At 41.3% G+C, this 28000-nt stretch overlaps 1 protein-coding gene across 3 annotated transcripts in view; it reads right to left on the bottom strand.

Moving 5' to 3' along the window:
* The window catches only part of GRIP1 (glutamate receptor interacting protein 1), a 461975-nt gene that overhangs the window by 196295 nt on the left and 237680 nt on the right, over positions 1 to 28000 (bottom strand). For all 3 annotated transcript variants that reach the window (XM_060112175.1, XM_060112176.1, XM_060112177.1), the window contains exon 2: positions 25595 to 25675. In XM_060112175.1, coding sequence (XP_059968158.1) covers positions 25595 to 25675 — 81 coding nt within the window. The remainder of the gene's footprint in view (positions 1 to 25594; positions 25676 to 28000) is intronic.

The raw sequence follows: 28000 nt of genomic DNA, 5'->3' as shown, positions 1-28000 counted from the left end.
AAAGTACATCCTCTGCTAGGCTGACATTTTATAAACTGTGTGCATGTCAGGTAGGGAGTCATGAAACAGCAAATAATGTCAAACCTATCAGTGACATGTTCCTACGTAGTCATCTAAAAATCAAGATGAAACCATATTCAAGACATCAGAAACACGAAGTGACTCACCTTGGTGAAACTCCCCTGATTCCTGAGCAGGACTGCCCAAGGGGTGGACATTTATATCTGAGAATCCATAAGGACCAGCAAAAGGCACTGGCCAGGAGATCCAACAATTGCACTTGTCTCAAGAGCCCCAGGCAATTTTGCTTTGGGAAGGCTCCCAGTCTGCAACTTTTTACTTGCAGGTGGTTGTACTCACATTTTTAAAGTTGTTGACATGATTAAAACCTGGATTCTACAAGTGAAACTAAGCAACTAGCACAGCTAACTTTGAAATTACTCTGATCTTCAATGTTCTCCTAGAGAAGCTAACTGAATTCTTACAGCTATTTGTGGATCATTTTGGTCCAAAAATATTTTGTGAGCATCTGTTATTGTCGGACTCTGTGCTAGGGGATAGCATTTCCAAGACCCATAATCACAGCCTCTACCTTTCTGCATTCTAAATGTCTAAGAGACAAATGTCTATACTTTCAATGAAATGTGGTTGGTGCACAGCATGGCCTGGGAGCCTGAAGAAAAACAAACAGTTCAATCCGTGGTCCTGAGAAAGCCCCTGTAGGCTATGGATGTGTATTTGGAGGTTTAAATACTTTCTTTAGGGGAGAGTAGGAAATTTACTTGCAATATTACTATTATTTCCATCCAATAGTTGGAGAAATAGATGTATCAACATTTGCTTAGCAAATTAATGAGATATTGCTGGGGGAGGGTCTTTTATTTTTGCATGACTTTTAGGATATCCTTTTGGCTAGTATCTTATATTAAATAACTATTTAGATATGAAAACCCAGAGCTCCCATACTAGGATCAGAGTGATCAGATGGTCTGGTCTGGGAGCCCAGCTGAACAAGGGATGAGAAATATGTCTTGTTCAGCTGGGTGAGTGAGAAGAAAGAAACACTCTGTAAGCAAAGGAAAACCCTGAAATTCAAAAAGATACATGCACCCCCATGTTCATAGCAGCACTATTACAATAGCCAAGACATGGAAGTAACCTAAATGTCCATTGGCAGATAAATGGATAAAGAAGATGTGGTATATATGTACAGTGGAATATTAGCTGTAAAAAGAATGAAATAATGCCATTTGCCGCAACATGGATGGACCTAGAGATTATCATTCTAAGTGAAGTAAGTCAGATAGAGAAAGACAAATACCACATGATATCACTTATACATGGAACCTAAAATATGATACAAATCAACATATGTATGAAACAAAAACAGACCCACAGACATAGAGAACAGACTTGTGGTGGCCAAGGGGGAGGGGGAGGTAGGGGAGGGAAGGAATGGGAGTTTGGGATTAGCAGATGCAAACTATTACACTTAAATGGATAAACAACAAGGTCCTACAGTATAGCACAAGGAACTATATTCAATATCCTGTGACAAACCATAATGGAAAAGAATATGAAAAAGAATATATATGTATAACTGAGTCACTTTGCTGTACATCAGAAATTAACACAACATTGTAAATCCACTATACTTCAATAAAATTTAAAAACAAAAATTCAAAAAAAAAAAGAAAGAAAAAGGAAAACCCTGAGACAGACAGACATCAGGTAAGGCTGCACCGGCAGCTAGTGAGAGTAAGTCATCAAGGAGTTAGGAGCTTAGCTAGTGCCCAAGACAGGGAGCTAAACACTGTTCAGGGGCCTTTGCGTCTTCAAAGACAATTAAAAGAACAATGCTTGGGGGAAACATTCTTTCTGCCTGAAAAGGAAATGAAGGGAGGATAAACTTCAACAGGAAATCAGACTTCTTGAATAATCAGGACAAAATGGGACTCAGAGCTACACCTGCTTGGCCTCCTCCTTCCATGGAGACCAAAGTACCCGTGAGTCTACCATGAGTGAGATAACTGGATTGAAGAGAAAAATTAAAATGAAGAAATCCCTGACACCGTTTAAGATTATCCATCCTTTTAAAGCAGTTAATCCTTCTCAAAATGGTTCACATCTGTCATCTAATTTAACCTTCAGCATAACCCTGTGAAGAGGACAACACTTCCATTTTATAAATCAGGAAACTTGAGTCTTGAAAATTGGTTTGTTAGGCAGAAGCCTGTATCTGTTTTAGGTGCATGGGATTGCCTTCTCATATAACTGAATGCTATAAATGTTCAAACAGTCATAAAGTAATTGCTAAACAATGGATGCAAAAACATGTAGTTGAAATACTACTGAGAAAGGAGCTGAAAAATAAGGCCAGCCTTAGGCCAACTCCAAGCCACCAGGGCAACAGTAAATCAGTAAATCCATCCCTATCATTTTGTTACAGATGTCAGAGGCATTTATTTGACTCTCTTGTTTTATGAGACATGATCCATTTCAAAGGAACAGATGGAAAACTGCAGTCACTGCAGATAACCAAGAAGCAAGGCATCAGGGGAGCCCTGTGGACTCTCCATGGAGAAGGCAAGCAGCCTGCTGCAGTGAGTTTCCGTTTTATTCGAGCCCTACTGAGACCCCGCTGGAGTCCAGAACTGGAGGAGGCTGTGCTGCCCACGTCAAGGATAGCTCCCCCATCCTACATCCACATCCTCCCTGTCAGCTTCTTCCACCCTGACAAGGAGGGTAGCCTTCTCTCCTGGTCCCTCTTCTGGTCCAGCTCTTTTTTTCCTGCTCTACTTGAGAGACAACATATTCTTGTCTCAAGAGAAAGGCTCCCCCTTAGGGTGAGCAGCAAGGAAGTGAGCAGACCAACCAGAGTCATTATTATTTCCTTTGCTCAGTCCATACTTGTATTAGTACATCAATTGTCATATATAACACCACCTTATCTAACTGTCTTGTAGCCTCAATCTGAGTATGAAATGTTTCAGTTCTTTCCATCCATCCATCTATCCCTCTCTTCATCTACCTCTCCTTCATCCATCCATCCATCCATCCTTCCACTGGAAAAATCTAATGATCATTTGCTAAATGGTAGGCACCTTGCTACCTAGCAGTAAACAAGACAGACTTCATCGTTGCCCTCAGGAATTTATATTCTAGTAGGAAATGCAGATCCCAAGCAATTAAAAAAAATAACAAATCTGATTAGTGATGATTAGTGAAATAAAGAGTGAGGGTTCTAGTCTGGGGCTAACTAGGGAACAACTGCTTGAAAAATATTTGCAGCTAGTTCATTATGCCCTGGAAAAATCAGCCATATTGCCTTGGGCAAGTCACTAAACCCTCTCTGGGTATTAATCTCTGAACTACAAAATGAGAGAATAGAACTAAATGGTTTAAAAAGTACCACATTTCATTGACTCCAAGACATCAGCACTTTTAAGGAACGCTATTGTTTTATCTACCACTAAGAAATGCTGCCAATTAAATTACAACATAATGCTTTCTTACCACTAAGTTTAAAATTTTTTTGTACTTACAAATGAACTCGAAGTGCATACCTAAGAAGGAAGATGTAAGTTAAAGTCAGTTAAGGGACTTCTTCACATTCACTTTCTGAACCAGTGTCACTGATGTCTTTATTTGCCATATGACATTGTCCTCTGGGCCTCAAGAACACTGATGATGCCAGTTTCTGAGAGAGGCCATGTTACTGTCTCCTGGTCTTTCTTCCAAGCTGCTGAGACCCTTTTTGGCAAGTTATGATGCTTATGCTTCCTTGATCTTCCCCCAAAGTGTCAAAAGAATGTTTTAGACAACAGTGCATGTTCCTGCCTCAAATGGTCCTTAAATGATTTATTGCCTGAAACTTCAAGGGGTTGCATTTATCCAATCATATTACCAGGAATTACAACCAAGTAAGAGCATGCACAGGCAATAACGATGACATCACAACCACTGCAGGTCCGAGAACAGCTGTAAGGTGCATCCTGGTTTCATGGTAGTTAAAATGGGGGGGGGGGCGGTCTTCAAATAAATGAAATATGGTGTTTCTCCAAACTCCCCTTTCAACTGAAGTTCTTAGGTACCCAAGGATGGAGGAGGCCACACAGACACAGTTCTAACTAAATCCCTTGCCCTAACTTCAGCTCCTCCTATCTGTTTTCTCTTCTGTTTCTCCATGTAAGATTTTGTTTCCAAAGAAGTTTCTACTGGGAAAAAACAGGGGTGAACCCACTCTCAGCTCTGGCATTCTGTAAGTCTGTAATAATAATGCACAACTAAAGCTACTGACTCAAGCTTCCAGGACCTTCACTGCCACAGGCTTCTTCTAAAGCCTTGGTAGAGGTAGGTCCTAGCAAGATGTTCACATGGTCACATGGTTTTGTAAAATCTTAAAAAGACATTTTTGTATTTTTTTCCTGAAAAAGCTGCCTACCCTCAAATTGTATAAGCTTTGGGTACCACAAAAACCTACACTTTCCTTTGATCACACCATCTTACATCTCTATACCACTTGAAGAGGCGTCTAGCAGTGTTACATTTTCTCATTTGATTCTCACAGAAACTCAGCATCTTAAAGATGAAAACACAGAAGCTTTTCAAGGTTAGATGATTTGCCTAAGGACACCATATCAGGCAAACCATTTTGCTAGAACTTAAAGCCAGGTGCTCTCAACTCAGAATTCAGGCTTCTTTTCACAACATCACTTTGGTTAACATGGGTTGCCTTGGCTTGGTAGGTTGCCAAAGTGACTCTCGCCAAAAAAAAAAAGTTCCAAATTCTAACAAAAAAATTCTAAGACTGTTTTTCTTTTTCTTCTTGAATGTAAGTATGAAACACAAAACCACGTGTGGTTCAAGCGGATTGTGAAAGTCACTTTCACGCAACGGGTAAAAGAATATTTACTGATTTGTATTGAGTTAGTGACCTGCCAGACAGTCATTTGGAAAGCCACAACAGTCCCAGAAAATAACAACTTTGTGTTGAAGTTCATGAGAAATATGCTCAGCTGAATGTTGAAAGAAAAGTCTTCCTCTTTCTTTTTGTTGTTGTTTTGTTTAATCTTTGTTCCACTCAGTGATATACACACACAGGAACATTTTTTTCTCATATCTGAAATCTCGATATATATTTCTTGAAAAAATATTACTCCTGTCTTTTTTTCCTCCATTGCATATTTCTCTTTAACAGATTCATCATGTGGTCTGAATACAACATCCACCCATGTTATCAAGTATGAACAGGGCAGAGAACAGTTTCTTTTTAAAAGCACACTGCCCTACCAATACCTTTAAAATCTATTAAAGAATATCTCACCAAGCCCAGGAGAGCATTACAATAATTGCTTCTCCTAGCCAGGTGAAAAAGAACATACCTGTCAACAAAGAAGTGCAGAAGCAATTAACACCTCAACTCTACGGGGAAATTGCTTAAATTAAAGAAATAACAGGGATGCATCCTGGTTATTGTATTTCTAATATTTAGTCACTCGCATGGCTGTAGAGTGCCTCAGTCATCCCCCTCCCCACCCCCCCCAGCACAACAGGGCCAGGTGCTAGTGTGTGCATGACTCAGGGTGTATTTGGATGTTGGCATGTGTGGTGCATGTGGTTCTTTGGTCACATTTCTCAGAGGCTGAATGCAGAAATAGGGCTGGTGTGTGCACTGATGCAATTCACATGCAAGGCTATGTATGTCTTAAATCAATAATTTCTCAGGCATAAAAAACAGCTTTCTGGATTCTATGCTGCCACAATGGAACTGCCTTGTTCATCCTCTTCCATGGCTGGGCTACTAAACAGAAAGTTTATGTTTACCAAGCCTTCAGTGCAAACAGCAGAGGCTGAGCTGGTGAGTGAATCAGAAGGGTAAAAAGCCTCGTTAGTCACCAGCAAGATCTAGAGAGAGTCTAGAAGTCCAATCCATCATCTCGCCCTCTTCCCAGTAATGTTACACGGCCTCTATTGAGTGCAGTCTAGGTACACAAACCTGATTAGGGTTTTGAGAGGCCCGGAAGCTGAAAAGAGGCCTTGCACCTCTGCAAATCTTAGTCAAGGTAAAATGCATTTCTTTCCTTCCTCCCCACCCCACCCTTAAAGCTCAGCTGTTTTTTGTTTGTTTGTTTGCGGTACACGGGCCTCTCACTGCTGTGGCCTCTCCTGTTGCGGAGCACAGGCTCCGATGCGCAGGCTCAGTGGCCATGGCTCACGGGCCCAGCTGCTCCGCGGCATGTGGGATCCTCCCGGACCAGGGCACGAACCCGTGTCCCTTGCATCGGCAGGCAGACTCTCAACCACTGCGCCACCAGGGAAGCCCAAAGCTCAGCTGTTTTAAGAGGGACCAAAGTCACTCTCAGAATTCTCAGAGAAAATCACATAGGCTGCTCTAGTTCCCATTTACACAGGGGAAGTCAGGTAAAAATGAAAAAAAATACCTGCAAAACACCTATCCTTCTGAAACTATTTCAAAAAATTACAGAGGAAGGAACACCTCCAAACTCATTCTATGAGGCCACCATCACCTTGATATCAAAACCAGACAGAGATACCCCCCAAAAAAGAAACTTACAGGTCAATATCACTGATGAACAGAGACGCAAAAATCCTCAATGAAATACTAACAAACCGGATCCAACAATACATTAAAAGTATCATAAACCATGATCAAGTGGGATTTAACCCAGGGAGGTAAGGATTCATCAGTAACCACAAATCGATCAATGTGATATGCCACATTAACAAAGTGAAGAATAAAAACCATATGATCATCTCAATTGATGCAGAAAAAGCTTTTGATAAAATTCAGCACCTGTTTATGATAAGATACCATGCAAGAAGAATAGCAGCAACAAACGCATAAAGATGCTGCAGGAGACTTTGGAGGAGGGCAGTTTGTTCACCTTGTCTAGTGGCTGAATTAAATCACAGATGATCTTAAAGGTCATCTGGTTCAAGACCTACCTCCATTTGATTTTATTTACAGTCACCATCCAGTCCTGTCTGAGTACCCACAGTGTGAGAAACTAATCTTCTCAGAAAGCTACCTATGTCTTCTTCAGACAGTTTAAATGAATACTAACTACATATATTAGGCACCTTAAAGGTACTGGGCCTGAGTTAGTATGCTGTGGCAGACAGACGCTAAGGTGGTCATTCATGATGCCTAACTTCTGACTATGAGGCCTTGTATTATCCCCTTTTTTTGAGTGTGGGTGTCACCTGTGACTTGTCTCTAACCAGCAGAATATGGCAAAGGTGCTGGGATGTATGCGATGACATGTAAGTGATTATGCACGTAAGACTGTAGCACCCATCTTGCTGGAGCCTTTCCTGCCCTTGTGGGTTTTGGAAAAGCAGGCAACTGGGTTAGGGCTGAAGGCCTCTGGCTGACAGCCAGCAAGAAACGGAAGCCCTGAACTGAATTCTGCCAACACCCTGAGTGAGCTTAAAAGCAGATCCTTCTCCAGTCAAGTCTCAGATGAGGCTGCAGCCCTGGCTGACACCCCGATTGAGCTTTGTGAGACCCTAAAAAAGAGAACCAGAGAAGCTATGTCTCGACAACTGACCCATAGAGACTGTGAGGTCATGAATGTGTGTTTTTTTTTTTTTTTTTTTTTTTTTTTTCCGGGTACGTGGGCCTCTCACTGTTGTGACCTCTCCCATTGCGGAGCACAGGCTCCGGACGTGCAGGTTCAGCGGCCATGGCTCACGGGCCCAGCCGCCCCCGCGGCATGTGGGATCTTCCCGGACCGGGGCATGAACCCACATCTCCTGCATTGGCAGGCGGACTCTCAACCACTGCGCCACCAGGGAAGCCCGTGTGTTGGTTTTAAGCTGTGAAATTTGCAGTAGTATTGACACACAGCAATGGATAGCTAATACAGATGCTTTATAGGCACTAACTTATTACTCTCTCATTTCACACAATAGGAAAACTGCTACATGAAGCATGAAACCTCAGCAACCAGCCAAAGTTCACATAGCAGTAGGTGGCAGGACGAGAATTCAAATAAGGGGCAGGCTAACTCCAGAGTCTGTGTTCCCAGCCAGGAAGGTAGGTTGCCTTTCTGTACTTCTTAGAAAGTTCCACCTTAAGTTGCTTCCAAATCTGATTTCCTATAACTTACCCTGATAGCTTGGGTGAAAAATCCAAATGCACATACGAATCTGATACATTAAATGAATGAAGCAGGCCGTCTGTGACCTGATCAGCAGGGTGCGGACATGAAACAGAGTGAAGGGCAATGGGTACGGCCTCACGGTATTTACTGGCCAAGTGTATCTAGGCTGCCCTCAGCCAGTGGGATGATGTTGGCTGGTGACCTCTGACACACAAGTTCTTGTTATGCTTCTGAGATCACGGGGGACACATGGACCCCTTTTCCATATGACTTAAAATATTACATGCCAGTACTCATTTTTGTTTCCAATCTTCTCTTTTCTTCTACGTAAATGAATGGTGATACCCTCACATTTTTGTTGTTCTCTCTTGCAGATGAGCTTCTTGACACATGGATAAATATTTACAAGTTTGTCGGCTCTGCGTAGTATCTGCTGGCAGGCATGCCGCCTCCGCTCCTTCTCCATCTGCAGGGTTGGGTCTGGTATGTCCTCCAAGATGTGGTTATGCCAGTCGGCTCCAATCCACTAATATTCCTTGTTGTCATTATAGTATTTTTAAAAAACCACCCAGGTATTACACAAATACACTTTAGTGGAATATTCAAATGATACAGAAGTATATGGCTCAAAGCCTGAGGGCGCCCTTCCACACTCTCCCTCTAATCCTCCTCTCATCTCAGAGGAAAGCACTGTCAAAGTTTGTACCCAACTTCCATTCTCTTTTCAGGCACTAACATTTAACCAAAATTGGGTTAAACCACGCAATGCTAACTTGCTGTTTTCTTTTCTTTCCTTTCTTTTTTTAAAAATAAATTTGTTTATTTATTTTTGGCTGCATTGGGTCTCTGTTGCTGCATGCGGGCTTTCTCTAGTTGTGGCGAGCGGGGGCTACTCTTCGCTGCGGTGCGCGGGCTTCTCATTGCAGTGGCTTCTCCTGTTGCAGAGCATGGGCTCTAGGCACGTGGGCTTCAGTAGTTGTGGCACGTGGGCTCAGTAGTTGTGGCTCACAGGCTCTAGAGCGCAGGCTCAGTAGTTGTGGTGCATGGGCTTAGTTGCTCTGAGGCATGTGGGATCTTCCCGGACCAGGGCTCAAACCCATGTCCCCAGCATTGGCAGGTGGATTCTTAACCACTGCACCACCAGGGAAGTCCCTAACTTGCTGCTTTCAACATGGCAATATGTCTTGGAGATCTTTTCATGACATGGTCTATAGGTTTACCTCATACTTTTTAACAGTTTTATAATCTCTCTTAGAATGGCTGCACCCTAGCTGGTTTGACCATTCCTCAACTGATGGATACTTTAGGTTGTTTCCAATACTTCAATAATAAGCAAAGCTCCAATGAACATCTCTGTATATACCAACTTGCTGGCACACTTTATTCCCAGACCTGCCCATTTTCACGGTCAAACACACTTCGCCTGTCCAACTCCTGGACGACTACAGGGATTCTCAGTCCCCACTTTTCCACAATGAGGCACCAGAGTTGGGAGAGGTCCCCTTCTACCCCTGGAGTCACCCTCCTTCAAAGCCAGTGATGCTCTCCCTCAGAGACATTGAGTGATGGTGACAGTGGTTGTTGGGGGCTACCTGCATTTTTTCAAAGCATTTCTTTATCAGATTGGCATGATTCTCAAAAATTACCACATCTTATAAGTAGGCAAGTATGGTTACATCTTTGTGCACAAGTGTGAGGATTACTGTAGAATATATTCTCACAAATGTTGGGAAAAGTGCATATATTTTTAAACACTCTGATTGATGCTACCAACATGTCTTCCAAAAATTTTATATTCCTGCCAACAACATATGTTTCTATTTTCCTGTATCCTTGATAGCACTTGATATAATCAGCATTTTAAGTATTTGCCATTTCATTTTTTTGCAAACTTCTAATATTTTCTTCCCTTTATTCCTTGTGCCTGGAGAGCAGAAGAGGAGTCCTTGCCACCATAATGACTACCACCTTCATCTGGCCTCCTGGAAAGAATAGTTCTTGAATATGCTTTATTGAAATACGGACAACTTTTATCATGTGAGACTATAGCTAACAAGAGATGATAAGGTCAACAAGAATAATTTTTCCAGGTTCTCTAGGCCAGAAGAAGAACCTGGGGAAGAAGCTGGTGTCAAGTTACTTTTAGCATGGTGAAATGCTGAGTTACTCTATTCCAATGATACATCTCCAGTAGCTTCCAAGGAGAATAACCTTAAACTAGAAAGGACAGAATTTAAGATTAAAGTAAGAGGAAACTTATCCCAAAGGTTAAGTAGAGTGATATTAAAATAATCCCTTAGTTGTTTAAAATATATTCGAGTTTCCAGTCAGGTAAATTACCTCCCAGAGAATTAAAAGAATACGCAGATGTAATAATGAAAAAAACATAAAAATGGGGGCTTCCCTGGTGGCGCAGTGGTTGAGAGTCCGCCTGCCAGTGCAGGGGACACGGGTTCGTGCCCCGGTCCAGGAGGATCCCACGTGCCACGGAGCGGCTGGGCCCGTGAGCCATGGCCGCTGAACCTGCGTGTCCGGAGCCTGTGCTCCGCAACGGGGGAGGCCACAACAGTGAGAGGCCTGCGTACCGCAAAAAAAAAAAAAAAAAAATAGTAATCGAGGGGGGCTTCCCTGGTGGCGCAGTGGTTGAGAGTCCGCCTGCCGATGCAGGGGACACGGGTTCGTGCCCCGGTCCGGGAAGATCCCACATACCGCGGAGCGGCTGGGCCCGTGAGCCATGGCCGCTGAGCCTGCGCGTCCGGAGCCTGTGCTGCAAAGCTGGAGAGGCCACAACAGTGAGAGGCCCACGTACCGCAAAAAAAAAAAAAAAAAAAAAAAGAAAGATATGCCTAAAGTCTGGGAATAAGTGAGCAACTAAATTTCTACAATCAGGGGCTCTGGAAATCCTAGATCTCTGGGATTGATGGCATGTACTGGCAAAATTTTAGAAAGGATTATTAGACCAGTGAAGATTAAGGCATGCAAACCAACATTATACAGGTATACCCCATTTTGTTGTGGCTTGCTTTATGCTTTTTTACAAACTGAAGGTTTGTGGCAACCCTGCATCAAGTTTATCAGCACCATTTTCCCAGTAGCATTTGCTCACTTCGTGTCTCTGTGTCACATTTTGGTAATTCTCGAAATATTTCAAACTTTTTCATTATTACTATGTTTGTTGTGGTGATCTGTGATTAGTGATCTTTGATGTTACTATTGTCATTGTTTTGGGGCACCACGAACTGCACCCATATAAGATGGTGAACTTGACCAATAAACATTTCATGGGTTCTGCTTCACTTACTGGCCCTTGTCCAATCTTTCTCCCTGTTTGGGCTTCCCTATTTCCTAAACACACAATAATACTGAAATTAGGCCAATTAATAACCCTACAATGGCCTCTGAGTGTTCAAGTGAAAGGAGTCACACATCTCTCACTTTAAATCAAAAGCTAGACATGATTAAGCTTAGTGAGGAAGACATCAAAAGCTGAGATAGGCCAAACGCTAGACCTCTTGTGCCAAACAAGAATGCAAAGGAAAAGTTCTTGAAGGAAATTAAAGGTGCTACTCCAGTGAACACACAAATGTGGTCTTCATAGAAGATCAAACCAACCACAACATTTCCTTAAGCCAAAGCCTAATCCAGAGCAAGGCCATAACTCTCTTCAATTACATGAAGATGAGAGAGGTGAGGAAGCTGCAGAAGAAAAGTCTGAAGCCAGTAGACATTGGTTCATGAGGTTTAAGGAAAAAAGCCATTTCCATAAAATAAAAGTTCAAGGTGAAGAAGCAAGTGCTGATTTAGAAGCTGCAGCAAGTTATCCAGAAGATCCAGCTAAGATAATTCGTGAAGGTGGCTACACTAAACAACAGATTTTCAATGTAGATGAAACAGCCTTGTATTGGAAGAAGATGCCATCTAGGACTTTCATAGCTGGAGAGGAGAGGTCAATGCCTGGCTTCAGAGCATCAAAAGACAGGCTGATTCTCTTGTCAGTTAGGAGCTAATGCAGTTGGTAACTTTAAGTTGAAGCCAATTCTCATTTGCTACTCCAAAAATCCTAGGGCCCTTAAGAATTAGGTTAAATCTACTCCACCTATGCTCTATAAATGGAACAACAAAGCCTGGATGACAGCACATTTGTTGACTACATGGTTACTGAATATTTTAAGCCCACTGTTGAGACCTACTGCTCAGAAAAAAATATTTCTTTAAAAATATGAGCACCTGGTCACCCAGGAGCTCTGATGGACATCTACAATGAGATTAATGCTGTTTTCATGCCTGCTAACACAGCATCCATTCTGTAGCCCATGGATCAAGGGGTAATTTTGACTTTCAAGTCTTATTATTTAAGAACTACATTTTGTAAGGCTATAGCTGCCATAGAGAGTGATTCCTTTGATGGATCTGGGCAAAGTAACTTGAAAACCTTTTGGAAAGAATTCACTATTCTTAGATGCCATGAAGAACATTCCTGATTCATGGGAAGAAGTCAAAATATCAACATTAATAGGAGTTTGGAAGAAGTTGATTCCAACCCTCCTGGATGACTTTGAGGGGTTCAAGACTTTAGTGGAGGAAGTGACTACAGATGTGGTGGAAATAGCAAGAAAAATACAATTAGAAGTGGAGACTGAAGATGTGACTGAATTGTAATAAGCTCTGATAGGACTTTCATGGATGAGGAGTTGTTTCTTGCAGATGAGCAAAGGAATTGGTTTCTTGAGATGGATCTATTCCTGATGAAGACACTGTGAAGACTGCTGAAATGAGAACAAAAGATTTAGAATATTACATAAACTTAGTTGATAAAGCAGTGGTGGGGTTTGAGAGGATCGACTCCAATTTTGCAAGAAGTTCTACTGTGGGTAAAATGCTATCAAACATCATTGCACACTATAGAGAAATCGTTCATGAAGGGAAGAGTTGATCCATGTGGCAAACGTCATGGCTGTCTTATGTTAAGAAATGTCCACAGCCACCCCACCCTTCAGCAGCCACCACCCTGGTCAGTCAGCCGCCATCAGCACTGAGGCAAGACCTTCCACCAGCAAAAAGCTTACGACTCACTGAAGGCTTAGATGATGGTTAGCATTTTTTAGCAATAAAGTATTTCTAAATTAAGATATGTACATCGGTTTTTTTTAGACATAATGATATTGCCCACTTAGTAGACTACAATATAGTGTACACATAACTTTTATATACAATGGGAAACCAAAAAGTTTGTGTGACTTGCTTCATTGTGATATTCGCTTCATTGTGGTGGTCTGGAACTGAACCTGTCGTAACTCCAAGGGATACCTATATACAAAGACAATATAATGTAAATGCATATTTGAATATTTCAGTGGGATTTGAGAAAGATCTCTCATGATAACTTGTGGACAGAACAGAGTACCATGAACTAAAAGCTGGTGGCTTTGAAGCTCACTGAGGATGACACCCAAAAGGCCGAACGTCATTGCTGATGGGGGAGGATCAAGGTTTCTGGTGCTGGCGGTGCCGCACAGCTCTGTCCTTGGTACTGACTGCTAGGCTCAAAATTCTTTTCTTTTCTTATTATTTTTTAACATCTTTATTGGAGTATAATTGCTTTACAATGGTGTGTTAGTTTCTGCTGTATAACAAAGTGAATCAGCTATACGTATACCTATATCCTCATATCCCCTCCCTCTTGTGTCTCGCTCCCACCCTCCCTATCCCACTCCTCTAGGTGGTCACAAAGCACGGTATGCTCAAAATTCTTAACATTGTTAGATGCTTGTCAAATTTATGGCTAATTCACTGCTAGGACAGTGGGAAATATATGTGATGTGCAGGAATAGAGACTGTTTCCACTATGTTGGAAAGATGAGCTGAATCATTTGAGAGCTGGGAACAAGAGCTGAAAGATGAGGGGCTTTGGATTACACTAATCTAAACTCAAATATCAGCTTTGTTGTTGGATGAACTTGCGCAAGTTACTTAAGCCTCAGTGAGCCTTAATTTCTTCCTCCATAAAATTGGGATCATTAAATATCTCTCTCTCTTTTTTCTTTTTTTTCTGTACGCGGGCCTTTGTGGCCTCTCCCGTTGCGGAGCACAGGCTCTGGACGCGCAAGCTCAGCGGCCATGGCTCACGGGCCCAGCTGCTCTGCAGCATGTGGGATCCTCCCGGACCGGGGCATGAACCCGTGTCCCCTGCATCGGCAGGCAGGCAGACTCTCAACCACTGAGCCACAAGGGAAGCCCTAAATATCTCTTTTGAATAAATAAGTCTGGTACACAATTGATGCTCCACAATTGTTAGTACCCCTCCTCCTCTCCTCTTCTCAAATCTTCCTAGCGGAATATAACAGAAATACATGTGTAGAACAAAGGGTACAGTGTTGGCCAGCATTATACGAAGTGCTACTGTTCAAGGCAGGAAGCCTAGCTCTTGAAGGATATTCATGAGAATAAGGCCTATTGACTGAAAGTTCAGTGTAAACAAACATTTCATTCAAAAATACAATCTTAATCTGCACTAATTGAGTACAACACCCAGGTCAGGGAAGGTACTGGTTTTCTTATACTCTGTGCTCTTTAGCTGGAGGAAGGATTCGGTTTTGGCTGCCACATGCAAGACAGCATTGACAAAATGGAGAAAGGCTACCAGGGTGTGAAAAATAGGTCACAGAAGGCCAAGCTGAAGGAAGGAACATGCTTTATCTGGTTAAACAACAATGACGGCTCAGGGAGGAGCTGATAGGTGCATTAAAGTACTCGAAAGACTTTGGGGAACTTCAGAAGAATTAGAAGAGCCAATGGGTAGAGGTATAAGGTAGGAATCCGCAGCCTGTCGGCATAAGGAATACTTCCTAACACACACAGATTTTAAAAAGCAGGGGTTACCTTGTAAGATAGTAAGTTTCCTGCCTCGAAAAATATTGAAGCAGAAGAGGTTAGATGTGAAGTTTCCTATATTGAAAGAGGAAAACAAGGAAAGATGTATCTGTGTGTGTGTGTGCGCACGGACAGTGTTTGAAAGAGAAAGACCAGTAAGAGTACTACAAGCCATGCTTCACCATTTCATCTCAGTGTTTTGTAAGGTTTGGTGCATAACAGTGATCAGATCCTAAAGCAGGTGATGAGAGAAGTCTTTAATACAACAACTATGAACCACACCCAGTTATGAACCCTGCTGGGCAAAGCTTGGTGGGAGAACTTTAAATAAAGAAACATTTTCTTAAATATAAGGGACTGTAACCTTAAATTAGAGGTAAGTCTAGAACCCAGGAAAATAATTGCAGAGCGACTTGAAACAGGATGAGCTAACCTGCCAGAAGGTTTAATAAAAAGCCGAGATATTCTGGGTGTTCATAAAGAGAAATGCTTATGAAAGGTAGAAGCTGTAGGAGAGCTCCAAGGGGAGACGGAATATGATATGTGGGGACGACATGGGGCATCAGCATCAGATGTGTAAGTTCATTTCATCCCTTTTTGATCTGAAGAAGTCAGGTTTTTAAGAGAGAAGAGGCTTCTATTTAGTTAGGGATCTACAAGGCTGCAGGGTAATCCTTGGACGTTGCCCAAGGCAATCCACTCTCCCAGCCTTTGAAATGACACCTCCTCCTCACTCTACAAGCCTGTATCATCCCCTTCCCCTCCTTCCTCTCTGTGATGACCTCACCTATTATTTCAAGAAGAAAACAGAGCAGTCAGAAGAGGACTCAGTATCTTCTTAGCAGGAAACCTACCATAATCCTCCTGCCTTTGTGCCTCTGGATTAGTCTGCCTTCCCTCCTGCTGACACCTCCACTGCATGCTGGATGCCCCCCTTTGAGCCTCTTCAAAGGTTTTGCTTTCGCTTTCATTCCCTTTCCCTCCTGCGTCAATTTCTCCCACTCCACTAGATCAACCACATCAGCACACAAACACGCTGTATCCTCTCCTGTATTTAAAAAGGGAGTCTCCCCGAGACCACATGCCCCCTCCGGCTACTGTCCCATTTTTCTGCTCCTCTTGATAGAGTCTTTTGAAAAAAAAATTTTTTTAAATTAATTTATTTATTTTTGGCTGCGTTGGGTCTTCGCTGCTGCGTGTGGGCGAGCGGGGGCTACTCTTCGTTGCGGTGCACGGGCCTCTCATTGCGGTGGCTTCTCTTGTTGTGGAGCATGGGCTCTACGTGCGCAGACTTCAGTAGTTGTGGCTCACAGGCTCAGTAGTTGTGGCTCGGGGGCTCTGCAGTGTGGGCTTCAGTAGTTGTGGCACATGGGCTTAGTTGCTCCGCGGCACATAGGATCTTCCCGGATTGGGGCTTGAACCTGTGTCCCCTGCATTGGCAGGCAGATTCTTAACCGCTGTGCCACCAGGGAAGTCCAAGTCTTTTGAAATTTTGAAAGAGTTGTGCACATTCTCTGACTCTGTTTACTTAGGTCCTATTCTCACCTCAGCCCACTCAAAGCAGGCTTTTGCTCCCACCACTTCACTGAAGCTTCTCCAGTTAGGGTCCACTACACACTCTCTTCTTACACGATCCTTTAGCCAGTTCTCGGTCCTCGTCTTCTTCATCTTATCATCAATACTTGGTTCAGTCTTTTTCTCCCTCCTTGGTCCCACGTGGTTCTTGGATTCCAGGGCACCACATTCTCCTGCTACTGCCTGCGTTTCTTCAAGTCTTTTTTTTTTTTTTTTTTTTTTTGCGGTACGCAGGCCTCTCACTGTTGTGGCCTCTCCCATTGCGGAGCACAGGCTCCGGACGCACAGGCTCAGCGGCCATGGCTCACGGGCCCAGCCGCTCCGCGGCATGTGGGATCTTCCCAGACCGGGACACAAACCCGTGTCTCCTGCATCGGCAGGCGGACTCTCAACCACTGGGCCACACCAGGGAAGCCCTCTTCAAGTCTTTTGCTGAAACTCCCTTCACGGCTGACCTTGGAAGGCTGGAAGCCCCAGGCTCAGACCTTGGACCCCATCTCCATCTATCTGCACTACCAAGATGGTATCCCTCATCCCCAAGGGTGTAAATACAAACGGATTGCTCCAAAATTTATATCTCCACTGACCTTTCCTCTGAGTTCCCTACTCCCCTCTTCCACTGATCCATTTCTTCCTCAGGGTCCGTCTCAGTAAATGGCATCACTACTTACCCAGTTAAGAGCAAAGCCCTTGGACTCATCCCAGACTCCTCTCTTCCTCTCACATTCCACATCTAATCGGACCATTTTTACTACCTCTACCTCCATCATCCTAGTCCAAGACACCATCATTTCTTGAATGAAATAGTGCAATGGCAACTGATCTTCCTGTCTTTGCTCCTGTCTCCTTAAAGTCTATTTTCCATATAGACGCTAGAGAGATTTAAAAAGAAATGCATCAGTACCTCAACTGTTCAGTCCTTGCAATGGTTTCTTGTCACACCAAGAATAAAACTCAAGCTCTTACCTTGGCTACAAGTTCTACAGAACCTACCTTTGTCTCTCCCTCTCTCCAACCTCATCTGTTGCCACTCTCAGCATTGCTTCATCCTTTCTGGTCATGCTGGCTTTCTCTCAGTTTCTTTAACAAGCCAAGCTCGTTCTGACCTCAGCGCCTTTGTACTGGCTGTTCTTTTTGGCCTAGAATCCTCTTCCCCCAGACCATTATGGGTTCACCCCTCTTTTTAGGCTCACTCAGTTGTTACCGCCTGATTGAGGCTATCCTTGACTTTCTTTTCAAACACAGAGTCCAGGTCTTTCTGCCCACCACTCTCTATACCTTATACTAGTTTATTTCACTTTACTGCACTTAGCACAGCCTGACCTTATGTTAGGCAGTCAGTGCTTGTTGAATGTCAGTTTCGCCACTAGCATGCAAACTCCAGGAGGACACACGCTTGTAGGATACTGCTAGCTTCTGGAACACTACTAGGCACATATAAAAAAATGAGAGAGGATCATTTTAGTTATAATGGACTTAGGGAGCAAGTAAAGGATTGGCTGGAGGAAAAATAAAGGCCATTCGGTGAAATATGCAAGGGTGAAATGCATGGAATCAATGTGTAAGTAGTTTACATTTACATGCAGAAGGCAGGAAAGCACCAGGGGAGTAATCAAACTCCTAAAGAGAAAAATACTTCCCAGATGCTATAAAGTTTCCACCCCCCCCCCCAGTTCTGAAGCAGAAATCTTCATAACATCAGTTTACCATCTAGCTCAGTAAGAGTCCTTAGAAATGTACAAGAATGTTTAATAATTAAGAGAATTGAAAATGTATATACTGAGCACATTGCCCAGAGCCAGTCTCTACTCATTGAATCAGATCATGGGAGATCTATGTGAACTGATTTTAGAAATCTATTTGCCAGGTGAAATGCTCTGACACAGAGCAAAGTGACTCATTTTACTCAGTCAGTGTTATCTTAAAACTCTGTATTATTCTAAGGTTTTAGAAGCGAAACACAAAGCAGAGAGTTATGGTGTTACCTGTTCAAGAACAAGTATTTAAAAGCCTGCTTTAGCAATTTCAGTTTTTTTCCTTGAAAATTACACATGTATAGAATAAATGACAGCACAGCCTAAAGCAAACTACCAGCTTGCTTCCTCAGTTTCTGCTAGCCCTCAGTTACGTAGAGAAATAATGGCATGACCCCTTTGAGCGCAGCCTCTACTCACTGACCCACCTGGAATCCAAGGCACAGTCAGTGATGACTGAGATAGATTCTGCAACTTGGACAGACGGAGGCCACCCACACTCAGAGGCTCCTGCCCACCTTATGTTTTCTTACATTACTTCAGAGCAGAGACTCCATTGGCCACTAGGAGTCAGTCTTTACACCTCATTCTCATTAAGAATTCTCACCACCTTCTCCTTTCACTCACTGCTCAGGACTCTGGTGGAAATTCATTGTTACCTAAATGCATTTCAGATAAAATTTTATTTTGTCCACTACTTTCCAGCCCTATGACCTTGGCATGTTACTTTAGCTCTCCGAACTTGTTCCCTCAACTGTAGGAGGGAAATGAACAAAACTTAGTTCCTGCAGGTGTTGTGGAAGAAATGCAACATTATTTATCAGAATGGTTAGGCCAATACTTGGAACACAGCATGAAATGAATGACAACCAGTATTTTTATGATTTATCTATGGCTTCCCTCACTCTCTCTTTCTAGATTAGGTTACTCTTGTGATCACTGCATTCTTGTTATTTCCTAGGCTTTAGGTTAATATTGTTCTCTCTCCTCGCTATCAGTATTTCTTCCATTTTATAGCAAAAGCTCCAAATGCCTTCCACTCCCATCCAAACACCCCACTTCTGCACTATAAATCAACGACTACTCAACAATATACTGACAAACTGAAGTTCTCAAAGGCATTTCTTTGGAGAAGAATCTCACTCCAAGTCAGTGTTTCCCAAAGTATAGTGTATGTAAACACTGATGGATGTATTTGAGGGAACACATAAAACTTAAAAAAAAAATTTCAGTTACAATTTTTAAAAACTTATATTAGAAAAATATAATTAGCATATCAAATTCAAGATAATAAAGCTTAGGATAAAGATAAGGAAAAAAGTGAATCAATTCAAATTTACTTAAAATCATATTAATTATAGTCAAGGTGGAACAAACATATATAACAAACATTATGAAGATGACACGACTGAAATTGGAGGGCTGTTCTAAGTCATGTCAGCCCTAATAAGAAAGGAGTATTAATGAGCCCAACTGCTCTATTCTACATTAAACTGTGTAGGATGGTTCTTTTCTTTCCCTAGTGCCAATCAATCCATACAACTCTTTTATTTTTTTTACAGAGCAACTATTTTAAAAACATTTTATTGGAGTATAGTTGATTTACAATGTTGTGTTAGTTTCAGGTGTATGGCATAGTGATTCAGTTATACATATATTCATTCTTTTTCAGATTCTTTTCCCATATAGGTTATTACAGAATATTGAGTAGAGTTCCCTGTGCTACACAGAAGGTGCTTGTTGGTTATCTATTTTATCCAGACAGCTTGCACCCTGCCAAATTCTCTAAAGTCACTTAATTAAAACACCCTGAACTGAAGGTCTCCCTAACCTGGGGAGCAGGAGAATTCATTTTTCTTCAGTGCCAAAGTAGTAGACAGAAAAGACTTTCTCCTGTGGCTCTTGTGCACGTCTCCTTGAGTCTCCTTCTAAAATGTTTCCAGACACTGGGAAGCTGTGCTGGCCATCATCAGAATCATTCTTATTACTTCGTGTACCCAGAGCACGACATTGACCAAATGCCACCACTCCTGTAACACAGTGGGGCTCAAGGAATATCCAAGCACAGGACTAATTCATTACAAATAATTTCCCCTAAACTGCATGCTGGAAGAACTATTGTTTAAAAATCATTTGCTGCCTATGTACCATTTCATTATATTTCACCTGTGTTTACTAAGGCAGGAGAGAAGTTCAAACATAATAGACTGTCATTTGTCTGAATCGCTAATGAAAGCTGCAGCACTGAACACACAAATCAAGCTGCTCATTTTGCCCAGCGCTATTTGATAACTCAGGATGTACCACAGAGCAAAGTGGATCAGCTCTCCGGGGGAAATCCTTCATGTGTACCTGCCATAAGAAGTAATAAGTTCTGCTTTGCATCACTCTATTTACAGACTCCAGCTATTTTTGCATATCTTTTGTGGCCTTTTTTCTATAGCAGCACACGTTCTTGAATGAATCACTCTCATCTTGTCGATTTTATTGTTAAATTGTGCTCAAACGTTCTCTTTAGGTGTTAGAGGATCGCACAGACATTTTCTGTTCAAACAGGAACAAATGAGACTTGGGGGAGAGACCTCTGGCCTTTGAAATTCTCTATGTAATTGACAGAATTGTAAGACATTTAAAGTGTACAATGTGACGATTTGATACACGTATGCATTGTGCAGCACCGTGCTTTGTATGAGTCAAATGAGCCTGGTTTCCCATCTGTGGGACTCGCCCATTTCTTGGAGCAGCTCAATGGTGGAACTAAACAGAGGAAGGAGAACCAGGCCCGAAAATCAGAGGAAATGCCCTTCATCCACCTGAAGAGTGTTAGCTATAAAATCCTATTGTAAATGTCACACTATATATCTACTATAATAATGAAAATTTAGACCAATGACGTGTCAAATTGTGTGTTAACGAAGAGGAAAATGCTGAACAGGGAGGGCAGAACCTTCAAAATTCCTGTCCTTCCCCCTTAATTCAAGGTTGCCAGCTTCTCTGTGATACCAAGGGCACTGTATTATTTTCGACACTTTGATTTTTCAGTAGGTGTCAATGCTTCCTGGATGTACTCCAAACAGCGTGAGTGAATACATCTTGGGCTAATGGGCATTTCAGACTCTCAGCTCCATATCTGTACACCCTCTGCAAATACTCAAATGTGAGAAGCAAGAAAGACATATCACCTTCATTTAATTATGACCAAATTGATAAATGTCTTTTCTCATATTCTAGGAGGAAAAAAAATTCCCACACAAACTTTTGAGGGCTCATTTTGGCTACAGAGTTAAGATAATTTTCCTGGGGCACCAAAGTTTGGAAATGCAATGGGTGTGAGCACTTGACATCTTCCTGCTTTTGTGAATTGCCCAGAATTCTTTGTCAAGACTAGCATAAACAAAGAAAGCTATCCTACTTGGAAAAAGTAGGTGAATCAAATAAATAATACACTAACTCTAGGCCTTCAGGTCTAGTATAGTATCCTGTCTTTTCCATTCATGAACATTAGACAGACATGATTAAATGCCTCATCTCTAAGTGGCTAAAGCCACAAAGTATTGTAAAATATGCTAATCCAAGAATCATACAGATATCCTGTAATAATCTGGACAAACCCTCAGGTGGTCAAACTTTGATTCACCAGTAATCTCTCAAATAAAGGAAGATCAGACCAACAGATTCTTTTTAATAATCATAGATGTGTAGTAGAATCTGTTAGTTCAAAATAGCTTTGTACTTGGGATTCACCTTCTCTTTGAAAAAAAAATGAGCAGAAGTGAGATTGAAATATGCCTCCTTAATATTTTTAAATAGAATGCTAAGTCTTTAAATTTAAACTTCAGTGTCATAGATAGTCATGTCATTTCTTTTTTACTATTATGGTTATTAATTTTTTTTTCTTTTTTTGGGGTACACGGGCCTCTCACTGTTGTGGCCTCTCCCGTTGCGGAGCACAGGCTCCGGACGCGCAGGCTCAGCGGCCATGGCTCACGGGCCCAGCTGCTCTGCGGCATGTGGGATCTTCCCGGACTGGGGCACGAACCCATGTCCCCTGCATCAGCAGGCGGACTCCCAACCACTGCGCCACCAGGGAAGCCCTGGTTATTAAAACTTTTACAAAACCTTATGAAAGACTAAAAAACCTTTTTTTTTTTAACACATTATGCCATAAGAGACACGATTAAAATGACGTTTCCAAATAACAAGAAAAATGCATTTCCCCTTTATCCAAATCAAATACATTTTGCTCCTAAGAGATGTTTAACCCATTCCCTTTTTTGAGAAGAGACAGGAGTGGAACGAAAGGATTTACAGTTAGAATTGTCATTTCATGAAGAACACATATTTGACTTGTGATTATAAAATAACTGCTAGAGCAATCTTGAGTTTAGACAGTGGTAGTAGATTTTGATATGAATGAAAAGCAAATTATATTTTTGTTAACATTCAAGGTTACTTCTCTGGGTCAGAATTATCAAAAGTTACGCTTTGTTATGCCATGGAAATAGTGGAACCCATGTTAAGAAACCTTATCTATGTATATATGTACAAATATTTATTCCAGGAAGCATCAGGTCTCTATAGAACTAGTTTCAAAGAACAGCTTAAGCTTTCATAAAAACGTGTATAGAGAGCTTTAAAATGCCTTCCACTACCTTATACTCTTCCTCCCTTACACCTCCCCCCCTTCCATCAGAGAAAGTGCTCACATGAATGGTCAAATCCAATCACCATCATTGGATCAGTGGGGAGAGATGTGAGGAAAAGCCATAGCTCCTTTAAAATTGCAGCTTCTGGGTGTTTGCTTACTGCCCAGGAATTGGGGCACCAAAATCTGCCCTGAGAAGTGCCTTTGCACTGAGAAGATCCAGGGGCCAGTAGAGGAGCCACACTTTCCTTTACGCCTTTTTTCAGTTCCTTGGTGCATTTTTTCTTTAGACACATCTTTCCTTGCTACCAGGGTGGTGATAATACTTTTGAGGGAAGTGAGGTTGGGAGGTAAGCATAGGAGAAAGAAAAAAAGGCTGTAAACTTTGATTTTGCTCTTTTAGCTCCCCGGGGTCCACCTTAATTCCTCGGTAGGACACTTTGGGATTTTTCAGCTGAAGCTCCAGCAAATAATAAAGAGTGTGCATTTTCCAGGACTCTGCGCATTTCCCTCTCTCTCTCTGACTTCACAGGGATAAAGGTTGCCATGGTAGGTGACTGGTTAAGATTTCTGGATGCTGGATTAGATCTCCCTTTGACTTAATTATTTGGTCAAAGATCAGGGGAGAGTCCCCCCCCCCCTTTTTTTTTTTTTTTTTTTTTGCCAGAACAAGAATTAATGGGGATTTTTAGGTAAGACAGTAAAGGTTCAGAACTCCAAGTACCAGAACTCAGTCAGGAAGCAGTTTCCAAGAAGTTCCCTAATTTTCTCCTTAAGATATAACAGTAAGTCTTAATCAGCTATTAATCACTTTGGTTTCTTAGCCTTCTGGCTGGTGAACTCTTTTTTTCTCTTGGGCTGTTCTAAATAACTAAGAAGATTTTGAGGATGCCCAACCCTTCTGGCTGCTGCCTTCTAAGAGAGAACAAAAGGGTGTTTGTTCATGTTCAAACTCCAGGAAAATAACCCCTGAAGCCTACAAAAAAGGTTCCTGCTTCCAGTGACTTAAAAACTGACCTGAGGAAGAACAAAAGGAAAAAGTCTATTATGAAGAATTGCTATACGTCATGAACTAAGGATTATAATTAACAACTTCTCTGTACCTAACATGTAATGTTAAAAACTACTTATTGACTTTAAGGAAAAGTCTGGCCCATAAACCTGTGTTATAATGTAGTATGTAACACTAGAAAACCCATGAAAGGAAGACATGAGACTAGTCGGTGCTTTTGTTTAGTACCACATAAAGTGGTAAGGACAGTGGAAAGTCTCTTCAACTCTTCCCAGCAGAGTACTGAGCACCAGCTAATAAGAGAGGCCAAGAAGGAATTGATAGATAACTGGCATTCTTGAGCTTCAAACTTTGGGTACTTCCTTATTGCTGAGAAGGAGAAAGCAGAGAACACAGCACATAGCTGATTGCAGTAGTTTTTCTAAACGTGATCGGCACTAAGAATGACATTTTATAGGATGGAATAGAAGAAATCTCAGCACTGGGTGATGCCATCTAATTACAAATTTCAAATTACTTTAGAATCTTCAAAGCACACAGACAAGGATAGGTAACATTCACAATATGCCTCTTTATAAGCCATGTACTTTCATTATGAGTCTAAGCCTTCAGAATAAGAATAAAAATAACCACATGTAGTTCTTACAAAAATAAATAATAATCATGAACAGGGCAGAAACTGGACTCATCTTGCTCTTTTTTCAAATGGAAAATTCCCCTTTCACTGACAGAGTTGCCAAGCCATTCAATTTAACATTGGAAACACTGCTTTGTCTCTCCTGGATTGTTAAACTACTGTACTCTAGAATCCTGTCACTAAGGCTTTAGCTGTACTCAATTTACTTGTATATAATATAGAAAGACATTAATTTCAATAAATTTCTAAATGTATTAATGCTTTTAATCCTTCTCTTAAGTATAGATGCTACCATAAGAGGTTTTCCACAAATTACCTAGTTCAGATAAAGTTTGAATAATATTGTGAATCTCCTTCCTCCTTTAATTTTAGAATGTTTATGTCATTCTCAAATTCAAAGTTTCAAAATACGGAAGTTTGGGATCAAGACATTTTAAGATATTTCTGCCAAATGTTTTGTTGAAAAAAATAGGTATCGTTTATTGTACTACAAGGAACCTAATCACAGCTTCCTAAGGAAACAAAATCCCAGAATTCTACAAGAGTTGTTCGAGGGAAGTAAATCCAAGTTCAACGAGACAAGAAGAGAGTAATTTGTTATTCAGCAAACATATGATCTGCCACAGCAATTCTGAACCACTCGGTTATGCCGGGTTTGTCTCAGTAAAGGGATAGATGCTGCTCTGAGAATCATACCCTGAAATCAGAGGTGAAAGTAAATCAGTGAGTGAGAGCTGATATAAATTCAAGTCATTTTACAAAGGATTTGCACACAAGATGAGTTTTCACAAGTCTGCAAGCTTTTCCAGAGTCTAGCTTTCATGAACGTTGTTTGAACAAGTTGTGTAGAATGCAGTCTCCACCCTATGAAATAGCATTTTTTTTTTTTTTACCAAGTTGGAACTATTTAGGATCACCAAATAACAGGGTTCAAAAGGAAAACAGCTGAAAACTCCAGCAGTCTGGTCTAACCTGGGATGCTCTGTCTTCTCACAGCCAATGCTCCATCAGGCGGCTTTGTCTGGCTGGCGGATTTAGTGTAGGGACTCTCATCTGCAAAGGTACAATGAAGGGTTTGGTTAATTTCCATCCAGTTTCTAATGTAGTGAAGATTTTTCAATGGACTGCAATCCTTCTGCCAGAGAGAGGTGATATGATACAACAGAAAAGAGTCTGTAGCCCTGGGTCCTAACCTTGGGTTAGCCATAGGACAAGGTCAAGTCATTTAAAATGCTCCGAATATCAGTTTCCTCTCCTATGAAAGAGGGATATACTTTTTCATCCACCTCTTAGGATTGTCAGGATCAAGCTATAATGCACATGAAGGCATAGAATGGTAAGAAGTTTGTAAACACAGTACACAGATGATTTGCCTGTCACCTATATTCATTGATAAATAAGGATCAGTGAATATCAGTAACCAGAAGACAAAGAAGGAATAAAACGGCTCAATGGGCACTAAGAATAAACAGGTAGAGGAACAAAGGAAAGGAAAAGAAATGTTATATTTCAGAGAAGCAGATGACAGAGTATTAGTATTGCAGGGGAATAAAGACACAGAATTAGTGGGTTCCTCTTGGAAGTATGAACTGGCATCCAGTGGAAAATAAAGGGACAGGGACATTCAGAGTAAGACCAGAGAAGCTAGGTTAAGAACAGGGAAGGAAGGATGGTTTGGGAAAAGAAGACATACATTGCAATGAGCTGATTTGCCCTCTTTTAGAAAGAGATGAAAATAACTTGCAGAACCAGAAAAAGAGCAACTGAAGACAGAAGCCTAGTATCCCTGTGACAGGCAAGAAGCTGAATGAGCAAAACACTAGGTGACAAACTCATACAAGTGATGGATCCATCAAATTCTAAGTAAAGTGATTTTTTTTTTTTTTAAATCTAGGAAAGGATTTAGTCTGGCTTGGAATATAGGAATAATGATCTAGGATGATCAAATATATTTGATATAATGATCAAATATCAGGGTTAAATAGAAAGGAAGTATTCTTTCTAGTTTGCATGGGACATTTGTATAAAGTAAAAGAGATGTCTGAGTGACAACCTTAAACATTTTCAAGAATAGGATGTATATGGCCTGAGCAGACATAATGTAAAATAATTACCTAGAAGATCTACTCAAGCTGGATGACCCAAAGGTTACTTCTGGCCACACTCTCAGGTTAATTTGTTGTTGTTGTTGTCATTGTTGTGATAGGAAATCATTAAAGGATTAAAAAGCATTATATTGTGCATGGCAAACTATTAAATATAACAAGGATTTAATTCAGCAACAAGACTTAGTCATCTGAAAACATACTTCTCCCAACTAAGTAGTTTGTGTTGCAAAATTGAGGAACTCGATTCCTCTTTAGGATGTTCTTCTGGTTGAAATGATTCACGATTTCTTCATAAAACTAACAAGGTCTTTGTAAGCAATGACAAAAAGGAAAGATTAATACTGCTGTAAGCTGCAATTAAAAAATGGCAGTCATGCTGTTTCATGTTTCTATTCCATTTGTCACACAACTCTTTAAATTCTTCCAACCATAAAGATAAACTACCAGCTTTCAGATACCAATACACTCAACAGTGTCACTTTTGCTTAGGAAGCAGTATCCTAGATCTCTGACTCTTCTCTTTGCAAATGTGATTTTGAGTAGAATCACAAACCACAAAACAAAATGCAAGCATTATACTACAAAAGTCTTCATTTTGCTACACCATGCCCACCTGAGTATTTGAACTCTTTTCTCACAGTGTTGATTTAATAACCAGGCAATATGCTTTATATAGCACCCATTAAAACAAACTTACTATACGTTAAAATCTGGATTCTTTATAAAACCAGTTTAAAAATGTATTTCCTTTTATTATCTAAAACTTTGAAACTGTGTATTTATGAGGACAGAGCAGTGAGCCAGGAGACACCAGTCACAATGACCAGTTACAGGGACAGCATCTTGGAAGCCTAAGGGCTTTCCTCAGTTTTCAATTTGTCTAGAGTCCAGCCAATTAAAGTCTTGGGTTGAATTCAGTGTTGGATTTTCTTAAAGGGCAATAAGAGATTTGACCAGGAGACTCTGGGGTGTTTTGCACTTGATGCTCTATTTTAAGGAGCCATGTCTTTAGAAATTTACCCAGTTTGCATTACAGAAGCAGTCAACCCTGGTAAAACTGTTTTCTCATTTATATTTGAAAACAATGTCCTTGATTTAGAGCTGAGAAGTCTAGTTACACACATCCTTAAAAGGTTGAAACTGAATTATAGATGGCCACCTGGCCAGCCTCGGCTTATCCACGCTCCAGCCCCCAGCCTCACTCCCAGTATCAAGAGTGTCCTTGCTGAACATAGGCGGAAGTAGACAATTACCTAGAAGTCAAAATTTG

Source organism: Mesoplodon densirostris, chromosome 11 (genome assembly GCF_025265405.1).
Source record: "Mesoplodon densirostris isolate mMesDen1 chromosome 11, mMesDen1 primary haplotype, whole genome shotgun sequence".
Taxonomy (NCBI): domain Eukaryota; kingdom Metazoa; phylum Chordata; class Mammalia; order Artiodactyla; family Ziphiidae; genus Mesoplodon; species Mesoplodon densirostris.
This window is presented reverse-complemented; position numbering and strand designations above follow the sequence as displayed.